The sequence below is a fragment of the Nannobrachium achirus genome, assembly GCF_963921795.1.
Source record: "Nannobrachium achirus genome assembly, chromosome: 20".
Taxonomy (NCBI): Eukaryota; Metazoa; Chordata; class Actinopteri; order Myctophiformes; family Myctophidae; genus Nannobrachium; species Nannobrachium achirus.
Genome location: NC_137827.1, coordinates 50,263,552 through 50,288,737, shown reverse-complemented (window position 1 = coordinate 50,288,737; position 25,186 = coordinate 50,263,552). Strand labels below are relative to the sequence as shown.

At 43.3% G+C, this 25,186-nt stretch overlaps 1 protein-coding gene across 1 annotated transcript in view; it reads right to left on the bottom strand.

The window, feature by feature from the left end:
- The window catches only part of syne2b (spectrin repeat containing, nuclear envelope 2b), a 298,695-nt gene that overhangs the window by 199,747 nt on the left and 73,762 nt on the right, over window positions 1-25,186 (bottom strand). The window contains exons 34-55 of the mRNA XM_080751129.1: window positions 24,253-24,460; window positions 22,698-22,810; window positions 21,384-21,601; window positions 19,783-19,890; window positions 18,212-18,494; window positions 16,721-17,050; window positions 15,904-16,233; window positions 15,311-15,607; window positions 14,091-14,318; window positions 13,547-13,741; window positions 12,718-12,834; window positions 11,760-12,089; window positions 10,975-11,304; window positions 10,199-10,528; window positions 9,379-9,708; window positions 8,370-8,699; window positions 7,069-7,398; window positions 4,867-5,211; window positions 3,973-4,151; window positions 2,607-2,823; window positions 1,466-1,564; window positions 39-203 (exon numbers count right to left, since the gene is read on the bottom strand). Coding sequence (XP_080607255.1) covers window positions 39-203; window positions 1,466-1,564; window positions 2,607-2,823; window positions 3,973-4,151; window positions 4,867-5,211; window positions 7,069-7,398; window positions 8,370-8,699; window positions 9,379-9,708; window positions 10,199-10,528; window positions 10,975-11,304; window positions 11,760-12,089; window positions 12,718-12,834; window positions 13,547-13,741; window positions 14,091-14,318; window positions 15,311-15,607; window positions 15,904-16,233; window positions 16,721-17,050; window positions 18,212-18,494; window positions 19,783-19,890; window positions 21,384-21,601; window positions 22,698-22,810; window positions 24,253-24,460 — 5,412 coding nt within the window. The remainder of the gene's footprint in view (window positions 1-38; window positions 204-1,465; window positions 1,565-2,606; window positions 2,824-3,972; window positions 4,152-4,866; window positions 5,212-7,068; window positions 7,399-8,369; window positions 8,700-9,378; window positions 9,709-10,198; window positions 10,529-10,974; window positions 11,305-11,759; window positions 12,090-12,717; window positions 12,835-13,546; window positions 13,742-14,090; window positions 14,319-15,310; window positions 15,608-15,903; window positions 16,234-16,720; window positions 17,051-18,211; window positions 18,495-19,782; window positions 19,891-21,383; window positions 21,602-22,697; window positions 22,811-24,252; window positions 24,461-25,186) is intronic.

Below are 25,186 nucleotides of genomic sequence, written 5' to 3'. Positions count from 1 at the left end.
GCTGAAGCCAGGTGAGAGGTGAGCACATGTGGACCAACCTTCAGAGTATTGATGCTGCTGTGCAGCCCCTGTCTGTGTGTGGGTGGCGTCGGCAGCCCTTTGACCTGCTCCCGGAGCCAGTCCTGAGCCGCTCCATGCTGCTCTACCAGCTGGGTGCACTGCCTCTCTGCCAGGATGCCCATCTCCAGACTGGAACCAGCCTCCTGATAACATCATCACAGTGGAACCACGGTTAGGGCCAATTTATGCTCTTGCTTACTTAAAGGGATATTCCACTTTCAACAGGGAAACAAGGGAAGGGCTTCTCTCCCCACACACACCCATTGTAACTTCAAACTTCATTTTAACCACGATAGATTCATTAAAAACACCCATTATTTTTTCTGGTTACTCTTACTACCCCCTCCTAATACGTGAGCAGGCCGTATTTTTTCCATAATTATTTTCCTTTATGTTTTAATAATTATTTGGGAAAATGGAAAAAATGAAATACAAATAATTATTAAAACTAAATTAAAAATGTTATTGAAAAAAACACGGCCTGCTCACATATTAGGAGGGTAATATGAGTCACCAGAAAAAATAATGGGTGTTTTTAATGAATCTATCATGGTTAAAATGAAGTTTGAAGTTACAATGTGTGTGTGTGTGTGTGTGTGTGTGTGTGTAGAGGCCCTGGGCCTGGATGGCCTAGTAACATTTACATCAAATATCTAAATATTGAATCAAGCAAATTAAAAACTGTTTAGGGTGTTCATAAAAGCCTGATTAGATGATAAAATTACCAAAAGTTTTTTGAAAGTGGTTCCAATCCCCAAGTTTGAGAACCACTGCTCTAACCTAACGATATAAGTGACTTGAAATTAAAAAATCGAACCTCTGTTCGAAGTGGAGCTGTGTGTGTGTGTGTGTGTGTGTGTGTGTGTGTGTGTGTGTGTGTGTGTGTGTGTGTGTGTGTGTGTATTGCAGTTGAAAACAGCGCCCCTCCCTTAACATGTGTGGTCATAAAAGGTACTACACCACATTCTTGAGGCTACATACAGACAGACCCACATACAAACATACCTACACACACGGCCACGTATAGGGGAGCTTGTGTTCCACACAGCTCCAAAAAAAAATATATATATAATACTCCTTTTGTATACTCTCAGAGTTGTGTAACCCGTAAGGGTCCATTTGGTTCCTAACTATAAACGATTTAGCCTGGAACCCCTGGGGGTACCCAATACTATCATATGACAATAGCCTATCTACAAGCTCACAACACATCACAATGTGACACGTTGTGAGCTTGCAGGTATGCTATTATTATTATTCTTTTTTTTTCTAGATGTGGAATGTGGAATATGAAACGTTTGAACAACGCAAATCTTGCATGGGGATCCACAGTTTGAGAACGACTGTAGTAAATGTATGATGTGTTTTATTTGTAATGAGTCTGGACAGAGAGGGCTGAACTCACTGTGAGCTGTTTGAGCAGGGTAGGGATGGATGCCTCCATGTCCTTCCAGGACGCGTCTGTCCAGCTGCGGTCCTGGGTGATCTGGAACAGCTCTGCACCCTGCAGGGGAAAAGGCACTTTTCAAACACACTGTTTCTAACTTAATTATTTAACTTGTTCAGTTCAGGAAAGCATGTACAGTAGCTATTTTTGAAAAATCTTGAAAGTTTGCGCAAATCTTTGACGTTTTTTAAGGCAAACATTTTTGAGCGGTGGTCACACCGTCTCCATAGCGTGGCCGAGTGTGTATGTATGTATGTATGTATGCGTGTTTGTCTGTATGTAGTTTGAGTACCGCTGGGTGACCAGAGAGGTGCTGTTGAGCAGGCTTGAAATGTACATGCATGCACACACACACACACACACACACACACACACACACACACAGACACAGCCTTGAAATTAATGGACACCACCGCTCAGTTCACACTGGTGTGATTTTTAACTCAAATCTTTGCTTCTGCGGGTCCCTGGAACTAAATGAGATGGGGGTCTGCTACTGCTACACTACTGATATAGCAACATAGGTTTTTTCAGAAAACGATTTGGATTTTTGAAGCCATTTGTAGAATTGCCCTCAGGTCTTTGTGGGTTGAGATTATAAGGCATATCCAAATTTATTGGACAGAACGCATTAGGGCATTCACGAATAGTGATTTTTTGTATTCGAATTATTCGACCTCAAAGTATTCGAATAGTCGAATATTCGTCACGACTGGCCAAACTGTTAAATAGCCGATCTACATGCTCACAACGCCTCACATTGCGAGGCGTTGCGAGCATGTAGATCTGCTATTTTCACAATATTTATCTGCGGAACCGAGTCACATTAAATGTAATACCTACAATTCCAAGTGCTTGTCAGGGTGGGGGTCCCCAGTTCAAATATGTTTATTTTGGGGGTCACAGCCTAAAAAGGTTTGAGAATCCACCAGGGGCATTGACAACTTATTCTCATGACTGAAAAAAATAAGTGAATATTTGACTTTGGTGAACAACATCGAATAGTGACTTTGATATTCGAATATTTGGTGAATGCCCTAGAACGCATATATAACATAACAGCGAATGCAAATTCAAACGTTGAGTCAAAATGCCTTACTATTGTGCGCAGGGCGGTCAGGAGCGGGGTCAGGGACCTGGTTCTCTCCAGCAGGGTGCGAGCCTGTTCCACAGCCTGCCTGCGGTCCCCAAGACCAGGCCAGGGGAACAGGCGAGGCAGGGCGGCCGCCTGCGCCTGCAGCTCCTCCAGGCGAGACCTGACCAGACCGCGCTGGGCCTGACCGGACCTCAGCCGCTCCACCAGACCCTTCAACTGTCTGATGACGTGGAGATGGGGATAAGAACCAGTGGTGGATTAGTAAAAGTATCAATAATGCAATATACGTAGAAGTCCGGGATGTACTTGAGTTAAAGTGCAAAGGTGTTTGCATCAGAATGTACGTAAAAGCACCAAAAGTAAAACTACTGGTTATTCAGAACGTCCCACTTCAAGTTTTCAAAGATCTTTTGGAAATAGCCAATCTACAAACTCACATTGTGAGCCTTGTGAGACCTTGTGAGACTTGTAGATTGGCTATTTTCAAATGGCCGAAATGTATATAGGACTGAAGTGGTTAATGTATGTTTTGCAATAATAATCAAAATCAACAAAGTAACTAATAACTAACGTTTCAAAGAATTGTAGTGGAGTAAAAGTACAATATTTGCCTCTGAGATGTGACGGAGTAGAAGTAAAAGTATGGAAAATTGGAAATACTCCAGTAAAGTAAAAAAAATATCTGTCTGCTTGCCAAACAGCTAGTGATGAGCTAGTGAATACCCCTTTACTTAAGTACATGAGGTGACATTACTTGAAAATCTGATCCTTAATCAATCAACTTAATAAGTAATACATTTTATGCTTAACTCATACAGTGCCTATCCCGAACTAGTCCGGGATATTTAATGAAATGGAATAAAATGATAAGAGGCCTTCTGAAGCCTGGCCTGATTTTTCTAGCTACTAGCCGAAAGCTAGCAACGTCCCGGCCGGACGTTATTTGCGAACGAAATCGCCAATCTCCGCCTAATCCAATGAAAGACCACATCTTTTGAAGGCTATATCTCTGGATTGTGTCTTTAGGGAAGCGGCGCGAGGTTTATTTACGGCGAAATCGCCCAAAAATGATCTTTTAGATGACAAAATGGGAATAGCCATTCTGTTAGCATTATCATCCGGGACATTTCCATGACGTGCATGAACGTGAGCACGTGAGGTCCTGGAAGGTGAGGTCCTGGAAGCTAAAGCGCTCGCCTATGAGAGATGCGCTGGCATTCTATGCCCCCTAGAGGGCGCTGGCACTCAATGAGTTAATGAGTAATACATATATGAAATATTCACTGTTGCAATTGATGTGGATTTCATGTAATGTGTCTTTAGTTTAACATAATAGTGTTAACACAAATGTGCTATTGTGTCAGTGTACCTGTGGACAGCCTCTGCAGGCTGCAGGACATTCCTCCACTGCTCCTCTGTGTCTCTGACTGTCTGCTCCACCTCTCCTCTGCTGCTCTTCTCCAGGTCCTCATTCTGGCACAAACTTTTGCCTCGTTTGTTGAGTTCTTTGAGCCAAGATTCCCCTTTAGACTTGGAGTTCAGGATGGCCTGCAGGTAAAAGGAAAAAAAATCTATTGGTTACTACTAATTTACAGTATATTTGCATTTCTACCACTGTTCGTTCAGTCTGCAGCAACTTTATCTAGAGTGAGTCACAATAAGCGTGTAAGGCAGGGTTCCCCAATTATTTTTCCCCAAGGGCCGAATTATGTCTAGGGTACCAAGCCGAGGGCCACAACATTGCAGGGGGCGACGGTGGCGTTCCCGCTACTCCAGCGACAGTTTTCGTCGTTGTCGGGTGAAAATCTTGTATGTCCAAAACCGTTTTGAAAATGATTTAAACTAGTGAAAACAGCCGATCTACAAGCACACAACGCCTCGCACCGTGAGGCGTTGTGTGCTTGTAGATCTGCTGTTTTCACTACTTTTGTGCGACGGCCTTGTATGATTTGCGAAAGAAAGTACAAATTTGGAGATACGAGATTTACACCAGGCAACGACGATATACTAGTGTTGTTGCTGATCTTATACCACCATTATTACTGGGGTTGGTGTGGGCCAGACAGCAGCCCCCCGCGGGCCACAAATGGCCCGCGGGCCGCCTATTGGGGAACCCTGGTGTAAGGCGTCTCTCTCTCTCTCTCTCTCTCTCTTTCTCTCTCACCTCTATCTCTCCACTCTAAATGCCAGAGAGTAACAACAGAAACACTGCAAAGGAATGAATCAGCCATGAAAGCTTGCAGTGTAAACTCTTTTATTTAACCTGTGCTGTGGTCAGTCTGGCTTCTATCTGAGCCTGGTCGCCCTGAGTTCCGCTCCCCACAGAGTCGGCCTGCTTCTTCAGCTCCGTGACCCAGGCTCCGGTGCTGTGTGCCAGGGCACGGAAGGCCCCCAGCTCCTTGGAGAGGGAGTACTGTCTCTCGGCCCTGCGGAGGGCGTCGTCCGCAGCCTGCAGGACTGTTTTCCACTCCGCCTCCGTCTCTCTGGCGGTCTGCTCCACCTCTCGCCGGCGGCTCTCCCCCAGGTCCGTGCGAGCGCACAGACTCTGACCCAGTCTCGTCAGGTGGTTCACCTTGGCGTCTCCCTCTGGCTTGGAGCTAAGAACAGCCTGAGGGCCCCCAAGAAATAAGACCACGTTATGATCAGCAAGTCACGTCAATAAATAGCATTGTGATAATTTAAGCTTCGGAGCATCCGATGCCATGTCAAGCTCCATCATTTCTTCACATATTTGACAGTGTATATATAATTAATCGGTGTGGTTGCTATAGGCAACACACTATTGTTCTAGGTCCGAGAACTTTTATGCCAGCTAAAGTGAACCTGTTTTTTGTTAACCTTTTAAAGTTATCTGGGTTGTAAGGCCAGATATCTTGGACAATATAATGTCCAATCAGACAGAATTGGTCATGCTTCAATTGACAATCACAATATCTAACTATTCATTTACGGATTGTCTGTCTGTCCACCGTCTGTCTGTACTCTGACGTCATAATACTGGCCTGGACACGAAGTGCCCCAAATTTGGAGATGACTGATATATATACAGATATCACTGATACGTCTGGGTTCTCCAACATTACTTCTGAGACTCCTACATTCAATCCTTCATATACTGTGCACACCCCAAGGGCAAGGAAATGGTAAGACGGAATTCATTTCCCAGTGGATTCCTCGCAACTCCCGTCACTGCAACCACACTTGCAATTTCTCCGAATTGCACCTTTCTAGTATATAGTTTATAATTACTTGCGCCAGCAGAGCGCGCAAGTACGTCATGGCCAAGTAGGCCTTACATGGCCTACTTGTGCACAAGACGCAAGTTGGCACCTCGACAGAGTGCAGTTCTCGTTTATAATTACTAGACGGGGAGCCACAGGCCCAAAATGTGAGAGGACCTGTGATGTCATACTTTTTATTTTAGTTTTTTCTATTAACTCTCCCCACGCTTTGAACGTTAACGTTCGCCCCATTTTTTACAGAACCTCGATGCCAATACGGCGCTCGTTCGTTCGTTCGTCTGATGACTGTAAGCTGATGAGGGGTCGCGCGGCCGTGTACTGTAAACACATTTTCCGCGGTGATGGTGTAAAAAATCCATTATGCGTTACATCAACAGAGACAATTTCACTTCCTTGTTGATTTCCTCTGGCCCGGAGCTCTGTAGCCAGTGACTGGTCTTCTTCTTCTTCAACACATAACAGGCAAATTCACATTCATTCTCGCATGACGCCGCCCTCTGCTGCCTGGCAGACCAAAGTGCACTATTGCACAATAAAAATAAATAAAAAATAAATAAATAAATAAATGTCTGTCTATCTACTATAACGTCGCAAAGGTAAGCCGCTTTTTGATGGCACCAGACCCAATAAATAAATAAATAATCTGGCAGTAATTTGGTCAATAAGGTACAGGTAAAATCTGCTTTAAGTAGCATGTGAGAGGTCAAACTAGGGATTCTTCATGATTCTGAATCCATTGCAAGCATTTGTTTTACATGAAAACATTCCTTAAGCTAGATTTCAGCCCCACAAAACGGTGAAAAGTGATGAGTCATCAAAGATCACAGTTTTGAGAGGCCAAAATCTAGCCCAAGGAATGTTTTTCATGCAAAACAAATGCTTGCAATGGATTCAGAATCATGAAGAACCACTAGTTTGACCCCTCACATGCTACTTAAAGCAGATTTATTTATTTATATAGTGAAGTCGATGGAGTGAACATACAAATGGCCATAACCTTTTTTCGCAATGTTTCTGGCAGAGCAGGCCTCTCATTCTGTGTACCTTAATAACCAAATGAATAGAAAAAACTAAAATAAAAAGTATGTCATGACGTCACAGGTAAAACCCTATTCTTTGAGCTTTTGGGCCTGTGGCTCCCCGACTATACTGTTAACAATTTGTAGATCCACATCAAAAGCTATCATTAAATCTAAGCCACTGCTTTATTAATAATGTCCAACCTGTGCCGGAGGTATCGTCTTCTCTGGGTCTTTCTGACCGTCCAGAGAATGGAGGAGCTGCTGTTTGTCTCCGACCCAGCGTCTGGTGTCTGCTTTGTGGGTCTCATACTCTCTGCACAGACCCTCCAGGGCATACTGTCTCTCAGCCTTGTGGAGAGTCTCCTCTGCAGTCTTCAGAACCTTCCTCCACTGCTCCTCCGTCTCTCTGACGGTGTGCTCCACCTCTCGTCTCCTGCTCTCCCCCAGGTCCTTGTTCTGGCACAGACCCTGACCCGCTTTCTTCAGTTCGTGGAGCTTGGAGTCCCCTTCCAGTTTGGACCTCAGGATGGTCTGAGCACACAGTGGTTCATTTTAATATAAATGCAGGAAATCAAATGCTCATATGCTAGGCTAAATAGCTGACAGATTACTGTAATGACTTTTATAGACATTTTGATTTAATATATCGTCACTGTCGGACAGAAACCTCGTATCTCCAAGAAGCAAAATCAATATTTTCACTAGTTTAAATCGTTTTATACTGATTTAAACTGATTTGGATATACAAGGTTTACACCTAACAGCAACGATATGCTTGATCTTAAATCAAACAAACTGCTTCAAACTGCTAAATAAAACACCTGTCATCACTGTTCATCAAACGTTTGACAATTTCATAATTGCGCTAGAATATTGCATAATGTATTACACTGGACATATCGATACGGTACTATAATTGTCTCTGTAATATTCCACTACTGCTCCCACACAATTTAGGCCTAGAATTATTGAATGCTTTAGCTATTAAAAAATAGCAGATCTACAAGCTCTACAAGATCTACAAGCTCGCAGCGCGGCACTCGGTGCCGCGCTGCGAGCTTGAATCCTTCTAAGGTTTTTTGAAAAGCCTATGTTTCTATGTCAGCAATCTGGCCAGCCATCGTCAAAGAAAAGGTCATTTTCACTTAAATGGAGCTCAGTTAGTCTGTTCTTGAGAGACTACTATGTCAGTGGTTCTCAAACCTTTTCATGTGAAGGACCCCCAAAATGATATGTGTTTGGCCACAGACCCCCATCTCAAAATATTTAGTTCCAGGGACCCCCCGGTAGCAAAATTTGAGTTACAAAAATTCGCTTTAAAAATACATATATATTCAAAGATTTGCACATATTTTCACAACTTTTCAAAAATAGCAGATCTACAAGCTCGCAGCGCGGCACTCGGTGCCGCGCTGTGAGCTTGTATATCTGCTATTTTTTAATAGTTAAAGCATCCAATAGTTTTAGGCCTAAATGGGTTAAAATCCCAGCTGTAAACTAACCTGCGCAGCATTTATTATCTTCTCTGGGTCTTTCTGGCCGTCCAGAGAACGTAGCAGCTGCTGTCTGTCCTCGACCCAGCCTCTGGCGTCTCCTTTGTGGGTCTCATACTCTCTGCACAGTCCCTCCAGAGCATGCTGTCTCTCAGCCGTGTGGAGAGTCTCCTCCGCCGCCCGCAGGACGTTCCTCCACTCCTCCTCTGTGTATCTGATGGCCTGCTCCACCTGTCGTCTCATGTTCTCCATCAGGTCCTCGTTATGACACAGACCCTGGCCGTGTCTCCTGAGATCACCCACTTTAGATTCTCCCGCGGGTTTGGAGCTCAGGATGGTCTGAAGGAGGACAGGTAATAAGTAAAACCGTGCCAAACAGCAACAGAAAGGTTTGTTGTGTTGTTGATACAGGTGGATATTTTCCATCAGATGTCTATGTCTGTATGTATGTATGTCACAAAATAAAGTTTTGCCTATTTCGATTTTTTATGGAGAATGGAGCGTAATTTTTGTAGAAATGGCAAGAAACCACGACAGAAGGTCATAAAAATAGCAAAAACTAGTTCAATGTTCTACCAATCCACTGGAGATCTACTGTCTTGCCAATTAGCCCTATTCACGGCTCGCCTACTCAGCAAATTTCTCAGCAACTTCCTGGTGCTGACGTCAGTTTAGAAGGGGAAACTATAACAGAAATAGCTGGACTTAAAGCCAACAAATCATTATTTCGAACGGTAAAGTAAATTATAATGCTTTGTGCCATTTACTATCTTGTGTTCTTGATCATGCTAGCCGTATTTTATACTTTACTATTCGGAAATTGCATTAAATTAGCGATTTGTGTTAACTCTATGGGCTTTTAGCAGGGTTTTACACTTCAAAACGTGACTTCAGCACCAGGGGGATGCTGAGTGGGCGGGCCGTGAATAGGGCTAATGGCAGGAAGTGTGAAAGTTTTGAATGGCACATCTGTATGTCTAAAATAAGTATCTGATCAAAAATAGAAATTTCAACCAACCTTAGTAATCTGTATCCTTTCTTCAGCATCTGTGTGACTGCCCAGAGACTGCAGGTTGTGTTGGTGGCCTCTCATCCAATAACGGACGCTGTCCTTCTGGATTTTTAAAGCCTCAAAGTCTCCGTGTAGGACAGCCTGTCTCTCGGCCTTGTGGAGAGTCTTCTCCGCAGTCTGCAGGACATTCCTCCACTCCTCCTCCGTGTCTCGGACCGTCTGCTCCACCTGTCGTCTCCTGCTGTCCTCCAGGTCCTCATTCTGACACAGGCCGTGGCCTCGTCTCTTCAGCTCTGCTACTTTAGCGTCTCCCTCCGCCTTGGACTTCAGGATGGCCTGAGGACGACGTTGGTTAAGTTGGATTTAAACGTGAGCCACTTGCATTTGATTTAAACGCATTGATACCTGACCAGCATCAAAAGTAACAGATGTTTATAGTGACAGAAGAAAAAATACAGTTTATGTTTCTCAAAATATTTGAACAAAGTTGGTACACTGTTGTATGACTGGTATTCAATGAGTGATATTGTTGATAGGAGGGGTTTTCTAAGTGTAAGGTGCGCCTCCACTGTGAAGCGCTAGGCCCTAGCCTTTCAAGCATTAAAGAACATGAAAGTGTGTGGGTAAACTTAGACATGGCGGTGTACTTAGAACTCATAGCAGCATATCTCTCTCTCTCACTTTCTCTGATATCTATCGCAAATCAGCTGGGGCAGCTGGGGCAGATTCTCCCCAACTAGGAAAGTAGGCCCACTGTCTCAGACATTGAAACCCCCTGGTGTACAGCATTCTATTCACCAGCTACTGTCACCAGTTATGAACATACCTGTGCAGTATTTATCATCTTCTCTGTAGCAGTCTGACTGTCCAGAGAACGAAGGAGCTGATGTTTGTCTTCGACCCAGCCTCTGGCGTCTGTTTTCTGGGTCTCAAACTCTCTGCACAGTCCCTCCAGAGCATGCTGTCTCTCAGCCGCGTGGAGCGTCTCTTCAGCCGCCCGCAGGACGTTCCTCCACTCCTCCTCTGTGTCTGTGATGGTCTGCTCCACCTCCCGTCTCATGTTCTCCGTCAGGTCCTCGTTATGACACAGAACTTGGCCTTGTCTCCGGAGTTCACCCACTTTAGATTCTCCCGCGGGTTTGAAGCTCCGGATGGTCTGAAGAAACACGTGCAATACGTAAATTGTGGCTTTAGAACAGCAATAGAAAATCAAGTTAGTTGTATTGATAGATACAGGTGGATATTTCCCAGGGGACTTCTATTTCTGTAAAGGTAAAAAATAATAACTAGATTTGTTGTTATTGCTGTTCTAAAGCCATTAAATTGTGGTTTTAGAACAGCAAATCATATTTATCATTTATAATTTATATTTTATATATTGTATTTAATTTCGAATTTGTTGATGTTTGTTTATTGTGAATTTGGAAAATAAAAATTTGAGTGAAAAAAAAAAAAAAAAAAAAAAGAACAGCAAATCAAGTTTGTTGTGTTGATAAAGGTGGATATTTTCCAGGGGACTTCCATGTCTGAAGTAAAATGCAAGGTAAACTGCAAAGCTTTGAAAAACAAAAAGCACTTGATCAGATACAAATTTCAACCGACCTTAGTGATCTGTAGCCTTTCTTCAGTGTCCATGTGACTACCCAGAGACTGCAGACTGTGGTTGTGTTCTCTCATCCAGGACTGGATGCTGTCATTCTGGGTTTTGAAAGCCTCGAAGTCTCTGTGTAGGACAGCCTGTCTCTCAGCATTGTGGAGAGTCTTCTCCGCAGTCTGCAGGACATTCCTCCACTCCTCCTCTGTGTCTCTGACCGTCTGCTCCACCTGTCGTCTCCTGCTGTCCTCCAGGTCCTCATTCTGACACAGACCCTGGCCTCGTCTCTTCAGCTCTGCTACTTTAGCGTCTCCCTCTGCCTTGGACTTCAGGATGGCCTGAGGAGAAAGTTACAGTAGTTAAATCAGAGTTAGAAGACAAGCAAGTTAATGCTTTGAGGTTTGTGCTGCTTGTGCTTGTTTTAATCGCACAAACCATAGCGTCCTTATTCTGGGGCAAACATTAAAAAATAGACAAGCTCACAACACGTTGCATTGTGATGCGTTGCCAGCTTGTGAGTGGAGCAAAGTACAGTATATAAAGTTTGACATTAAACAGTGTCAATAGTGAAAACGTCCAACAGGCCTAGTAACATAAGGTGAAAAAACGAAACTAAAAACATTTATGCTTCTTGAAATATCTGACTATTTTATTACAATATTGAATGACTACTAGTCAATGCATGACACTATATAGGCTCTGCAGTATGTGTATATATATTGACATTCCATATAGCAGATATACCAAATACTGTTAACATGCCCATTGAAATGAACACCAGTCATGAACATACCTGTGTGATGTGTATCGTCTTCTCTGGATCTTTCTGACTGTCCAGAGAGCGGAGGAGCTGCTGTTTGTCTCCGACCCAGCCTCTGGTGTCTGTTTTCTGGCTCTCAAACTCTCTACACGGCCCCTCCAGAGCACACTGTCTCTCGGCCGTGTGGAGGGTCTCCTCGGCCGCTCGCAGGACGGTCCTCCACTCCTCCTCTGTGCCTCTGACGGTCCGCTCCAGCTCTGCCCTCCTGCTATCCTCCATGTCCTCGTTCTGACACAGATCCTGGCAGAGTTTCTTCAGTCGGGCCACTTTGGAGTCTCCCTCGGCCTTGGATCTGAGAACGAGCTGAAGGCACACACACGAGGGTTAGTGGTGGAAAAAGTACTCACATTCTTTACTTAAGTAAAAGCATCAAAACTGCAATATAGGAAAACTCTGTTACAAGTAAAAGTCCGGAATTCAAAATGTAAGTTATATTACTCATTATGCAGAATGTGTCATTTCAAGTTTTCAAATGTATACAAATATTTTGAAAATAGCAGATCTAGCTTGTAGATCGGCTATTTTCAAATGGCCGAAATGTATACAGAGCTGACATCGTCTCGACTCGTTGTGAGCTTGTACAGTACATCGGCTACTTTCTGCAAAGAGATTTGGTGTAGAGAGGGGGAATAAAGTAGACCAACTATGGACCCCTGGGGAACCCCTGTCAACGAAGTATGAACTGATTAAGTGGTCAAAAATAAAACTACTTCATATATTAGGCCTCCCTATTCAACAGATCGTTGTATACACATCAGAAAATAAATAACAATATTGGCACCCATGGTCCCTTTGGTCCAAATCTGTCCTTTTATTTTAAAAATGTCATACATTTTTCTTTAATAGTTGTGTTACGTTTATGTGAGTGCTACTAAGTCAAATTCCCTGTACTGCATGTACAAGTTATTGCTCTGTTGTGGGCCACACTCACCTGTGCTGTGTGCAGTCTGTCCACTGGCATTGTTTGGTTGTTCAAGGCATGCAGGCGCTGATGCAGGTCTCTGACCCAGGCCCCAGTGTCTTGTTTATGGGTGTCAAATTCTCTCAACTGAAAAACACATTTTGGTGGTGTATTCAGCATCACTGTCAACTGAAGCTTTGTCAGGTGAAAACATGACCCTGGACTAATCCAGTAAGTTTTTGACTCCACCTGCTTTATGGTACCCATTTTCTCCGATTTCCGAATCAAAGTATCCCTTTTACATTTTGCATAGAAAACTGTAAGCAAACCATAGCTAGCACGTGAACATTTGTAACTCAAATCTCTCTGGGCGGTCCCATATTTTTGGCCAAATACATGGGGGTCCTTGACATGAAAAAGTTTGAGAACCACTGATTTAGAAGAAGAATTTAGAAGGCGTTTATAGAATCGGGTCAAAATCATGATTTAGAGTGCCGCGCTGTGAGCTTGTATCTGCTATTTTTGGAGCTGTGTGCAGCTCCCTATACGTGGCTGTGTGGGTCTGTCTGTGTGTCTGTGTGTGTGTGTGTGTGTATGTAGCCTGACTTCGGCGCGTATATATACATCAAAATGTGCGGCTCGGCCGGGAATGGTGTTCTATTACCTTTCGTTCCGATCCGCCTTACCATGCCGACGTAATCGGCAAAAAACGACGCTTAATTGTCCCCATTGACTTATAATGGGACAATGCAAGAAATCACTTTCAAGTATTTTTCTCTCGTAAACCATAGGAGCTACAGTTTCAAACCTCGGAGAGGAGATTCATAATGATTTTAAGAATGAATCGAAAAATAATTACATCACTCAGCCTCATGGTGGCGCTATAACGGGCCACTTTACGTTTTGCCCCGTAACTCTTGAACCGTAGATCGGAAAATTCTTTTTTCCCTGGATTCCTTGGGTCAAGACGCATCTCCCCATATAGGCCACGCCCATTTGCGCCAGGATAGATTTTCCGCCATCTTGAATTTTCTCCAAAACACACTTTTTGCTCCTTTTCCTACATATTTTCTTCAAATGTCACAAAAATCGGTACACATGATCTACACACACACACACACACACACACACACACACACACACACACACACACACACACACACACACACACACACACACACACACACACACACACACACACACACACACACACACACACACACACACACACACACACACACAGCTCCACTTCACACGGGTGTGATTTTTTAATAGTTAAAGCATAAAATAATGAAGTGCTTCAAATCTAAAGTGACACAGATTTGCATTCAGGCCTAAATTAACGCTCAAAAGATTTGACTGTTCAAGCAGGCAATGAGCCATAAGAAGTTTGTCTGTCTCACCTCAGACACTCTGGTCTCCGTGTCCTGGGTGATCTGGGCCTGGGCGTCATCCAGAGCCTCCCTGGCGGACTGGAGGACCGCCCTCCACAGCTCCTCTGTGTCCCGGACCGTCTGCTGGACCTGCTGCCTCCTGCTCTCCTCCACGTCCTGCTGGTCACACAGGCTCTGGCCTCGTCTCCTCAGGTTGTTCACGATGCGGTCTCCCTCGGGCTTGGAGCTCAGTATGGCCTGAGGAGCAGAGAAACGTGATTCCTTAAAACGAAAGAAAAGTAAAGGGCTACGGTGGAGAGGATATGTGGAGCTGATGATCGATTACTTCTCTTAATGTTTCACTAGAAAAATATAGGGTTTGTACAGTAAGTCACAATGTATAACCAGCGGCAAATTATACTTCCTCAAATAACGCTCATCTATACTATAATTTTGCGAATGTCTGTCTGAGTGAGTGAGTGTCTGTCTGTCTGAAACAGCGTTTCTCCTCAGTGGCTGGAGCAATTGATCTGAAATCGCATGAGGCACATCTATTATGCATCTAGCTTGAGGCAAAATGTTTAACCAGCTCTGTGTGTGTGTGTGTCTGTGTGTGTGTGTGTGTGTGTGTGTGTGTGTGTGTGTGTGTGTGTGTGTGTGTGTGTGTGTGCAGGCAGGCGGGTGTGTGTGCAGGCGGGTGGGTGGGCGGGCGGGCTGGGGGGGGGGGAACAGTATCTCTGTAGCCATTAAACGAAACGGGTTTCTTACATTGATGCTCCTACATCATGCAAGCACCAGTTAAAGTTACTTTCCATCCCTCATATACTGTGTGCACAGTGCACATCCCATAACCCACACACTGCACATCATTTTGGAGCTCATATCTTTGAACGGGTAAAGGCTAGTTACAGTAATCTAATGAATTCAACAAATAATTTACAGTATTCTGGCATGTTAAGGACAGCTAAATTAAAACATCCATGTCTTCTTAACCTTTTATTTTTAGGCAACGTTAACTTAAATAATATTCAGTTAAGTTCCGATTTGTTTTGAAGACAATGGAGAGAATTATGAAAGCAATCTAAAAAAGAAAGCCATTGAGGGGAAAATGGTCTGTTTATGTATGATATACTGTATACTGTACTGTGAATAGACAATGACAAGTACAGCACTGATGCTGGTATGACCAGATGATTAGTTTGCTGAAACCACAAAGTGGTGAATATGCAATCAAAGTGCTGTAAGCAGACCTCTGCCGTGTGGCATCTCTCTCCGGTTGGTATGTGACGGCCCAGGAACTGAAGGCACTGCTGCTTCTCTCGGATCCACACCTGGCTGCTTTTCTTCTGGGACTCGAAGTCATCAAACAGGCTTTTGACCTCCGCTTCTCTAGCGGACAGCAGGGCGGTCCTCAACAGCTCTTCTGTGTCTCTGACCATCTGCTCTGCCTCTTTTCTCCTGCTCCCCTCGTCCTCGGACAGACACTGGGCTCTTCTCTTCAGCTCCGACAGCATGGAGTCTCCCTCCGTCTTGGAATTCAGGATGGCCTGGTGACACAGTACAGTCAGACAGACATATAATAAAGAGCAGTATGGGGATCCTGTAAAATCATGCTTTTTAAACAGTATTTTTTTTCTGATCTAATGGACAGTAAGGTGAAGACAGACAACACATTATGAAATGAGACGGCCTTTGACATAAGTCATCAAACAGATGCCCAAGTACTCACAGCTATCCCTACACCTACAAACTACCTGAATTATTTTACTGCTTCAACTTATTTCATTAATCTTTAATCTAGTATACAATTGTGTTCAACAAAGTTTCACATAATGAAACTAACCGTAGTAATGGGAAGCCTTTCTTCAGTGTCCATGTGACCACTCAGAGACTGCAGGTTGTGTTTGTGGACGTTCACCCAAGAATGGATGCTGTCATTCTGGCTTTTGAAATCCTTAAAGTCGTTGTCTAAGACAGTCTGTCTCTCAGCATTGTGGAGAGCGTCCTCTGCAGCCTTCAGGATGTTCCTCCACTCCTCCTCTGTGTCTCTGACCGATTGCTCCACCTCTTGTCTCATGCCCTCCTCCAAATCCTCATTCTCACACAGACCCTGGCCTTGTTGCCTCAGGTCATGGAGTTTTGAGGTTCCTTCGGGCTTGGCGTTCAGAATGGTCTGGAAACAAAGGCAGAGATTCACCATGAGACATCTGGGCGTAATCAGTGTTAATTGGTCAAGAACCGGTACCATTGGCTTCAGTGATGACCCTGGTCCCACTCCAAACATGAACCATCCTCTTATCATGAAAGTCAAATAAAAATGGTGTTGTTCAATATGGGAAATTGCTATTTAAATAATATGATATTTCTATATGGGAGAGAGTGTACATAAAATATAAGATATTAATTAATGTCAAGGACCCCTAGAATTATGTGTATTTGACCGCGGACCCCCATCTCAAAATATGTTGTTTTCGGGAGTCGGGACCCCCCAGAAGCAAAGATTTTAGTTAAAAATGTTCACTTTAAAATAATATATATTCAAAGATTTTCATAAACGTGCATTTTTTTTTAAAATAGCAACAACAAAAAAGCTCATAGTTTAACTGCTAATTTGGACAGAATAAGTTCTCAAACATCTATAATATGCTAATTCTATGTACCTGTGTTTTTTGTATCCTTTCTTCGGTGTCCATGTGACCACCCAGAGACTGTAAGCTGTGTTTGTGGTCTCTTATCCAGGACTGGACGCTGTCATTCTGGGCTCTGAAAGCCTCAAAGTCTCGGTGTAAGACAGCCTGTCTCTCAGCCTTGTGGAGAGTCTTCTCCGCAGTCTGCAGGACATTCCTCCACTCCTCCTCCGTGTCTCGGACCGTCTGCTCCACCTGTCGTCTCCTGCTCTCCTCCAGGTCCTCATTCTGACGCAGAGCCTCGCCCTGTTTCTTTAGCTCTGTCAGTTTGCAGTCTCCGTCAGCCTTGGACCTCAGGATGGTCTGAAGACATTAAGGAGCGCATTAACTCACAGCAATATGTCATCAGTAACATTACACACAGAAAAGTAAAGAGTTGAACATTATAAAAAGTGTAAAAACATGCCAAGTTGACCGTACTACACTGTGATGTATGCAACACAGCTGCAGCTAGTACAATTAATAATGAGTGTATTTAGAGTTAGGGGATCCAATGTGCAAGCTTTCTCAAAATCCATGTTCTATTATAAATTGTATGAGCTGCAGCTATGTTGCTTACAGTACATCACAACATACTATGGGCAGCATGGCATGGCCACTCATAATGTTTTATCTTTAGAGGTCACCAAACTTACAACCCTTTGGCCTTTGGTGCATCAGTTTACAGTTTAGGCATTTAGCAGACGCTTTTAATCCAAAGCGACTCACAATAAGCAGATAATACATCACTATAATAAACAAGATAACATGTCAGAACATCAACAATATAACAAATGCATATGAATATCAATCTAAAAAAACAACAACAATATAATCAGTAAAGAAAAAAGGATTATAAAAAACCTAAAAACAAATGCTAACTAGCTACATGTATGGTCATTGAGTGTTTTCAGTAGTGCTATGGGTTTAGGTTGGAGTCTGAAAAGGTGAGTCTTCAGTCCACGGCGAAAGCTGGCGAGTGAGTCCGTTGTTCTAAGTCAGAGTTCCCCAATAGGCGGCCCGCGGGCCATAGGCGGCCCGCAGGGGGCTACTGTCAGGCCCCCACCAACCCCAGTAATAATGGTGGTATAAGAGCAACAACAACACTAGTATATCGTTGTTGTCAGGTGGAAACCTCATATCTCCAAATTTGTACGTTCTTTTGCAAATCCCTGCTTCATCATTCAAGGCCGCCTCACAAAAGTAGTGAAAACAGCCGATCTACAAGCACACAACGCCTCGTGGTGCGAGGCGTTGTGTGCTTGTAGATCGGCTGTTTTCAGTAGCTTAAATCGAAATTTTTTAAATGATAAATGCAAAACGAACGGTTTTGGACATACAAGATTTTCACCCGACAACAACGATATCTGAACAGGTCATTGGAGTAGCGGGAACGCCACCGTCGCCCCTGCAATGTTGTGGCCCTCGGCTTGGTACCCTAGACATGATTCGGCCCTTGGGGAAAGTGCATCCTTATTCACTGACCTGTGCCAACTGTTTGCTCTCCTCGGGATGCATGGTCTTGCCTATCTGGGAGGACAGTGGCTGGACCATGTCTTTGACCCAGGTCCTGGTGCTCTGTGCCTGGGTGAGGAACCCGTCACACTCCCCCTGCAGGGTGCTCTGGGCCTCCGCTTGCCTCTCCAGCCTCTCCAGCAGGTTGTGGTAGCGCTGCAGGAGGTCGTCTCCGTCCTTCAGCAGACTGTCGGCTCTCACTCCCTGCTTCCGCACCGACGCCAGGAGCTCACGCAGGGCCTCGGCTCTCCCACTGGTCCACGGGGAGACATGACACATAACGGTTTGACTACTGCAGTGCGGTGAGTGTAGGGCTGTCACGATTATGACATTTTACATGACGATTAATTGTCACTCAAATAATTGCTTTGAAGTTGCACATGGCAGATATGACACATAACCTAAATATACAAAGAAATTACTGACATATTTGACAACTTTTTACTTTTAAAAAGAACATCGATAGTGGAAATAGCCGATCTACAAGCTCACAACGCGTCGCATCGCGACGCGTTGTGAGCTTGTAGATCTGCTATTTCCACTACTTTTTGAAAGTGTTTGAAACTATAGTAACATTTCTCAACATGGAAACGATTATGACGATTATGGCAAAATAATTGCGATTTCCTCAAATAATTGCGATTAGACGATTATGTAATAATTGTGACAGCCCTACACACCCAATAATAGGCTATGTGCACAGCAGCCATTTTGGAGAGAAGTTGGGTCAATTCTCTCTCTTCCAATAATACAAATGAAGGCTCTGTTCCATTCCGGTCAAACAGAGTCAGGGTGCTGATACCAGTGGGTCTCAGGGACCCTCATGGTTCCTCTGGGGTTCCAAATGACACCTTAAAATGTGTGTAACTCTGAGAGTGTACAAATGGAACCAAATGGACCCTTACAGGTCCATTTGGTTCCATTTGTACACTCAGAGTTAAGTGGGTCCTTGAAATAAATTGGTACATTTAATTGGTAACACCTTTGAAGGAAGTGAGAAGAGAACCAACTCAGTATCGCCATCTAGCAATGAAGGACTACCCTACTGTTGTACGATGGTGTACCATCCCGAAAATAGTCAATCTAAAAGCCAATCTACTCACTATTTTTGTTGTGGGACACCATCGTACGCAGGAGTATAATTTAAGCACCTGACTGTCATGCCTCTGGGAAATGGAAATAGCCATGATCATAACTGACCACTACAGTTATGAATGACCTACTTCACTAGCTACTTTTGTTCATAACAGTATTTCATATTGGTTGCAGAGTGGTTAACATATCTGTCCCAAGCTCCATATACACTTCAGCAAACAGCAGACTAGATATCATCAGTGTGCCTTCCTCCTATGTCCCCATGTGCCTGTCTCTGAACCAGTGCCACCAAGGCAATTTCCAATATTGAATTGAATCAATCATCAACGATGACTTGAAGTCAAGTATAATGGTCCTCCTGTGGGGTCTTTATTGTGAGTACTCAGGTGATTGAAGATTAAATTAAAAGCATTATGAAAATAGTACACAGAATTTGATTACAGTACCTTTCATTGTGAAGGTCTTTGACAAGTTGGCCAACTTGCTTTGGTTCAGATGACTGTTTCTCTTTGTTCTGGAGCCAATCACGGAACTTCTCATACTGCTCCTGCAGACTGGAGAAGTGGAGAAGAGATTATATTTGATGAGCAAGTTACTGTTGTTGGTTTCAGCAATTCCCATCATATAATCAAGGTTTGCTAGGATTCATTACTTTGGCATCATATTGATTTAGAGCATACAGAATTTAAAGCTATACTGTGTAAGTTGCTCAACTAGTGGTCAGTAGCGGTATTGCTTTTTTCGGCCGTTTTTCGGCCGGAGTCGTCGCGGACCACCGCCGCGGACCACCGGAGCGGCGCCAGCAAACCACCGCGACCGATAGTAATCCGTGGAGGGGTAGAACGCATGGTAGAACGTAATTTTCTGGCCAGGATTTGTGGATTAAGAGGTTAAAATCCTTCACCATGGTAAACACTGTAGCCAAGCGGAGGCGCTTCCTGGAGACCAGAGCAGATAAGCTGTGATTGGCCGGTAGTGTACCATGTGTGCATGATCGGCGATGTGATTGGGCAACGTATACACAACGTATACAGATGATGCAGATTACGTCATTTTGGCGCGAAATCCCGCCCCTGTCACTGCTAAGAAGAAAACATATAAAGAGAAGGCTTCAGAAGCTGAAAATAACGGAGTGGGTGTTCTAAAACTTTAGCGATTTAACAGTTAGGACAATTTTAAGATTTGTTTTATAAAAAAAGTTACATGGTACAACTTTAAGTTCTGAATATAAGCCAATTAAACTTAAATGTTATACTACATTTGTATAGTATACTGTATATACTGACCGGGGTCCCCCAGGGGACCATTTTACCCTTAACACTACAGTATATCTCTTTGGCGAAAATAGTACATCTACAAGCTCACACATTTACATCCACTATTTTCAGCAAACGTTCTGAGAACCAAATGTTCTCCCAATTATGACATGCTCAGGATAGAGGAAGTTATGGTTCACGTGTGGTTGATCTCTTATTTGCTTGTTCTCCTAGCAGGGTTCCCACACATTTTACCTATTCATTTCCCAAACTTTTCCAGAATATTTAACCTTATTTCCAGGACGATACAACAATAATTCAGCTCAATAACAGGTCGCTTACTCCTATGCGCAATGCCCAAAGACAGGTCGTGTATGCCAATGGTTCTCAACCTTTTCAGGCCGTGACCCCCAAAATAATCATGTTTGAACTGGGGACGCTGACGAGCACTACGAGTTGAGGAATTTTGTATAACACGTTTCTATTGCGAAAATAGCAGATCTACATGCTCACAACGCCTCGCAACGCGAGGCGTTGTGAGCATGTAGATCAGCTATTTTCACAATTTCTGCCTCTAATATATGACAATTTGGCCCATGTTTAATTTGTCATTTCAGAGGTATTACCAAAATCAATATAAGATAATGCATAGCTATTTTTTCCAGGATCTTCCGGGACCATTGATCAATTCCAAAACTTTTCCAGTACTGGAAAAATATTTTTCTAATTTCAAAATATTTCCAGGAATTTCATGACCGTGGGAACCCTGGAGATAAAACAGGTAAAGTTACCTGTTCAAGGCACCGATGGTGGCCTCCATCTGCTTCTGTCGGTTCTGACAGTGAGTTCTGAAGGTGGCCACCTCGTCCTCCTGCTCCTTGAGCCAGGAGAGGAGCTGAGGAAGGGACTGGGGAGGGACCTGTCCTCCTCCTCCTCCTCCTCCAGCTCTCTCCAGGTGCTCCCTCAGCCTCTCCAGACGCTTCTCTCCTTCCTGGGACACCAGGAAACCCTAGGAGAACAGAAACCAAGGGGACTTGTTTATACCTCAGACTAGGGGCATTCACCAAATATTCGAACATCAAAGTCACTATTCAACGTCGAATATTCGCTTATTTTTATTTTTTTATTGTTTTCTCTTTAAAACATGTATAGTTTATAAAGCTTGGCTAGATAGGAAGTCATAAAAAAATAGTTGTCAATGGCCCTGGTTGATGAATTTGTTAATGCTCTATACCAGGGGTTCTCAAACCTTTTTAGGCCGTGACCCCCAAAATAAACATATTTGAACTGGGGACCACCACCCTGAAAAGCACTTGGAATTGTAGGTATTACATTTAATGTGACTCGGTTCCGCAGATAAATATTGTGAAAATAGCAGATCTACATGCTCACAACGCCTTGCAACGCGAGGCGTTGTGAGCATGTAGATCTGCTATTGTAGATCGGGGAGACATTGTAGATCTATTGTAGATCGGCAATGTTCGCCTCTTGCTTACTTAATATTTGACAGTTTGGCCAGTCCTGTCGAATATTCGACTATTCGAATACTTTGAGGTTGAATAATTCGAATACTAGAAATATTCGTGAATGCCCTACCTCAGACAAGTGTTTCTCAAACGTTTACATTTCAAGGTCTCCCCTTAACTCTGACAGTGTACAAATGGAACCAAATGGACCCGCATTTGGTTCCATTTGTAGAATGTCAGAGTTAGACTTGTTTGGGTCCATTTAGACCCCCCCAAAAATAACCCACAGAGTCCCTGGAATGCACTTTGAGAAACACTGCCTCAGACGATCCTTTTAACCAGAAAGGACCCATAGTGGATGAAAATCACTTTCAAAACCCTGATTCATTTATTAATTAGTGTGGTTGCCCAACAGGACAATCAGACTATAGTTCTTGTTTGACTGTATTATTTAGATTTTTTTCTATATACTTCCCCATCCGTATGTCCCTTTTCTGAATGGACAATATAATGGATTTGATATCACAATATATAATATAAATAGGCAACTACGGTTGAAATTTCCTAGAATTGCACCTTTCTAGTTATTTACATTATCCAATAATCCATCAATATCCATCCATCCATCCATCCACTTACAGTCAGTCTCTGCAGGGAAGTGGCCACATCTTCTCTGCTTTCAGGATTCTCAAAGCATTCGTTGACGGACAGCTGCGTATCCTGGAACCACTCCTCAAACGATTGGCTGTCATCTGACGGAGAGACAGAGGAGACGCTTACAGAGTAAAATACCGGGCAGAAACTATTTCTGAAATGTCCGTGACATTTTCAAATCCAGAAAAATGGGTGTTTATCATGAGGCTTTTGTCTGACAGGTAAAAAAAATCCAGGTAGCATTTTCAAAACCATGAAGCATACTGCATTTTAGTGTTGGTTCAGTCTAGCATTCACACAGCGAGCAGTTAGCGTAAGATGAATCCAAGAAAGACAACACGATCATTAGTGGAGCCATTTTCAACAGCTTGAAAAAATAAATAAATCCCCATGTCATCCCGTCTCTCACTCCTGTACTGTCAGATAAAGATAATGATTAAGGATGACAGACTGAAACAAGACAGTTACATACAGAGTCCCCTTTTTTGCTTCACTTTGATTTAGGCTGCACTTGTTCTTTAGTTGTTTTGAAGATGGAATTTATTTTCTCTTCACTGTGTATTAGACATTTCTATTTTAATTGACAGTACAGTGGAGAGAGACAGAGAAGGGAAAGCGAAGAGGGACTGACATGTGACATGGTTCTTGAACCAGACTCGATCTTGGGACACCGTCCCAAGTCGGGACACTGTCACAAGCCACTCCTTATTTATTGAGTTCACGTTATTTCAAAAAAATGCCCTTTGGAATAATAACATGGAATAATTTCATGTTTCTTGTCTGAATTGTTCGTGCATTGATTGGTGTGTGTTGATTATTCATTTACTCTTGGCTGTGCAACAAATAGCCCTGTGGGGATAATAAAGATTGTCTTGATTGTGATTAAACAACATACATCATCATCATCATAACATTTATTTAAACTCGGGAGTACAATTGCGGGCAGGCCCTCATTTACATCACTGGACCCACCGTGCTTTCTCTTGGAAATAATCTTAAAACAAAGGCCAACTTGGATGTCATGTCATTTCTGTTTAAGCGCCGCGTGCCAGCCTGCCAGATGTATTATACCTTTCCCATGTAAAAAAAGAGTGAGAATCTAACTCTGACTAGGGCTGTCACAATTATTTCATAATCGTCTAATCGCAATTATTTGACATAATCATGATTATTTTTCATAATCGTCATAATCGTTTCCATGTTGAAAAATGTTCATATATATTTTTTAAAGTCGAAAATAGTGGAAATAGCAGATCTACAAGCTCACAACGCGTCGCATCGCGACGCGTTGTGAGCTTGTAGATCGGCTATTTCCACTATCGATGTTCTTTTTTAAGTATAAGGTTGTCAAATATGTCAGTAATTTCTTTGTATATTTAGGTCATGTGTCATATCTACCATATGCAACTTCAAAGCCTAAAAGCCAAACAGAAATGTAATTGTCAACGACAAAAACACAATTAAATCGTTAATCGCAATTATTTGAGTGACAATTAATCGTCATGTAAAATGTCATAATCGTGACAGCCCTAACTCTGACCTGTTATGACTTTGAGCAGGCCTTTCTCTGCTTCCACTCTCTTCAGGCGGATGCTGTCCTTGGTGTGTGCGATGGTCTCTCTGAGCCTGGTACAGTCAGCAGACAGGACCTCCACCACCTGAGGACTGGCCACGCTGGACACCAAGCCCACTTCCTTCAACACAGCCTCGGCCCGCTCCTCCTGCGCCCCCAGTTCATCACACAGATGCTGTTGGAGGGGGAACAACGTAAGATATAAAGTAAAAGTTGTTCTCAGTTGCAGCAATACTCTTGTGGATGAGAAATAAAGCAGTGAATACAGAAAAAATGGCAGTGAGGCTGTACAGGCGGAGAATAGCATTTTGCCTTTAACCTTGGCATCCCTATTTTGGGGGACGAGATCCATTCTCATGAGGAGAACATTGAACGCTTCCACAAGAAGTCAATGGTGTCTGGCCCTGTTACAGATGTTGTCCAAAAATCATGCAGATCGGTACACAGTATCTCTGTAGCCATTAAACGAAACGGGTATTTCTTACATTGATGCTCCAACATATTATCATGCAAGCACCAGTTAAAGTTACTTTCCATCCCTCATATACTGTGTGCACAGTGCATCCCATAACCCACACACTGCACATCATTTCGGAGCTCATATCTTTGAACGGGTAAGGACAAGTAACAATAATTCAGCTCAATAACGAGTCGCTTACTCCTATGCGCAATGCCCAAAGACAGGAAGTGTATGCCAGTGGTTCTCAACCTTTTTAGGCTGTGACCCCCACGAAATAATCATATTTGAAGAGATTTGAGGAATTTTGTATAACACGGTTTTATTGTGAAAATAGCCGATCTGCGTTGCGAGGCGTTGTGAGCATGTAGATCTGCTATTTTCAAAATTTCTGCCTCGACAATTTGGCCAATGTTTAATTTGTCATTTCAGTATTGACAAAAT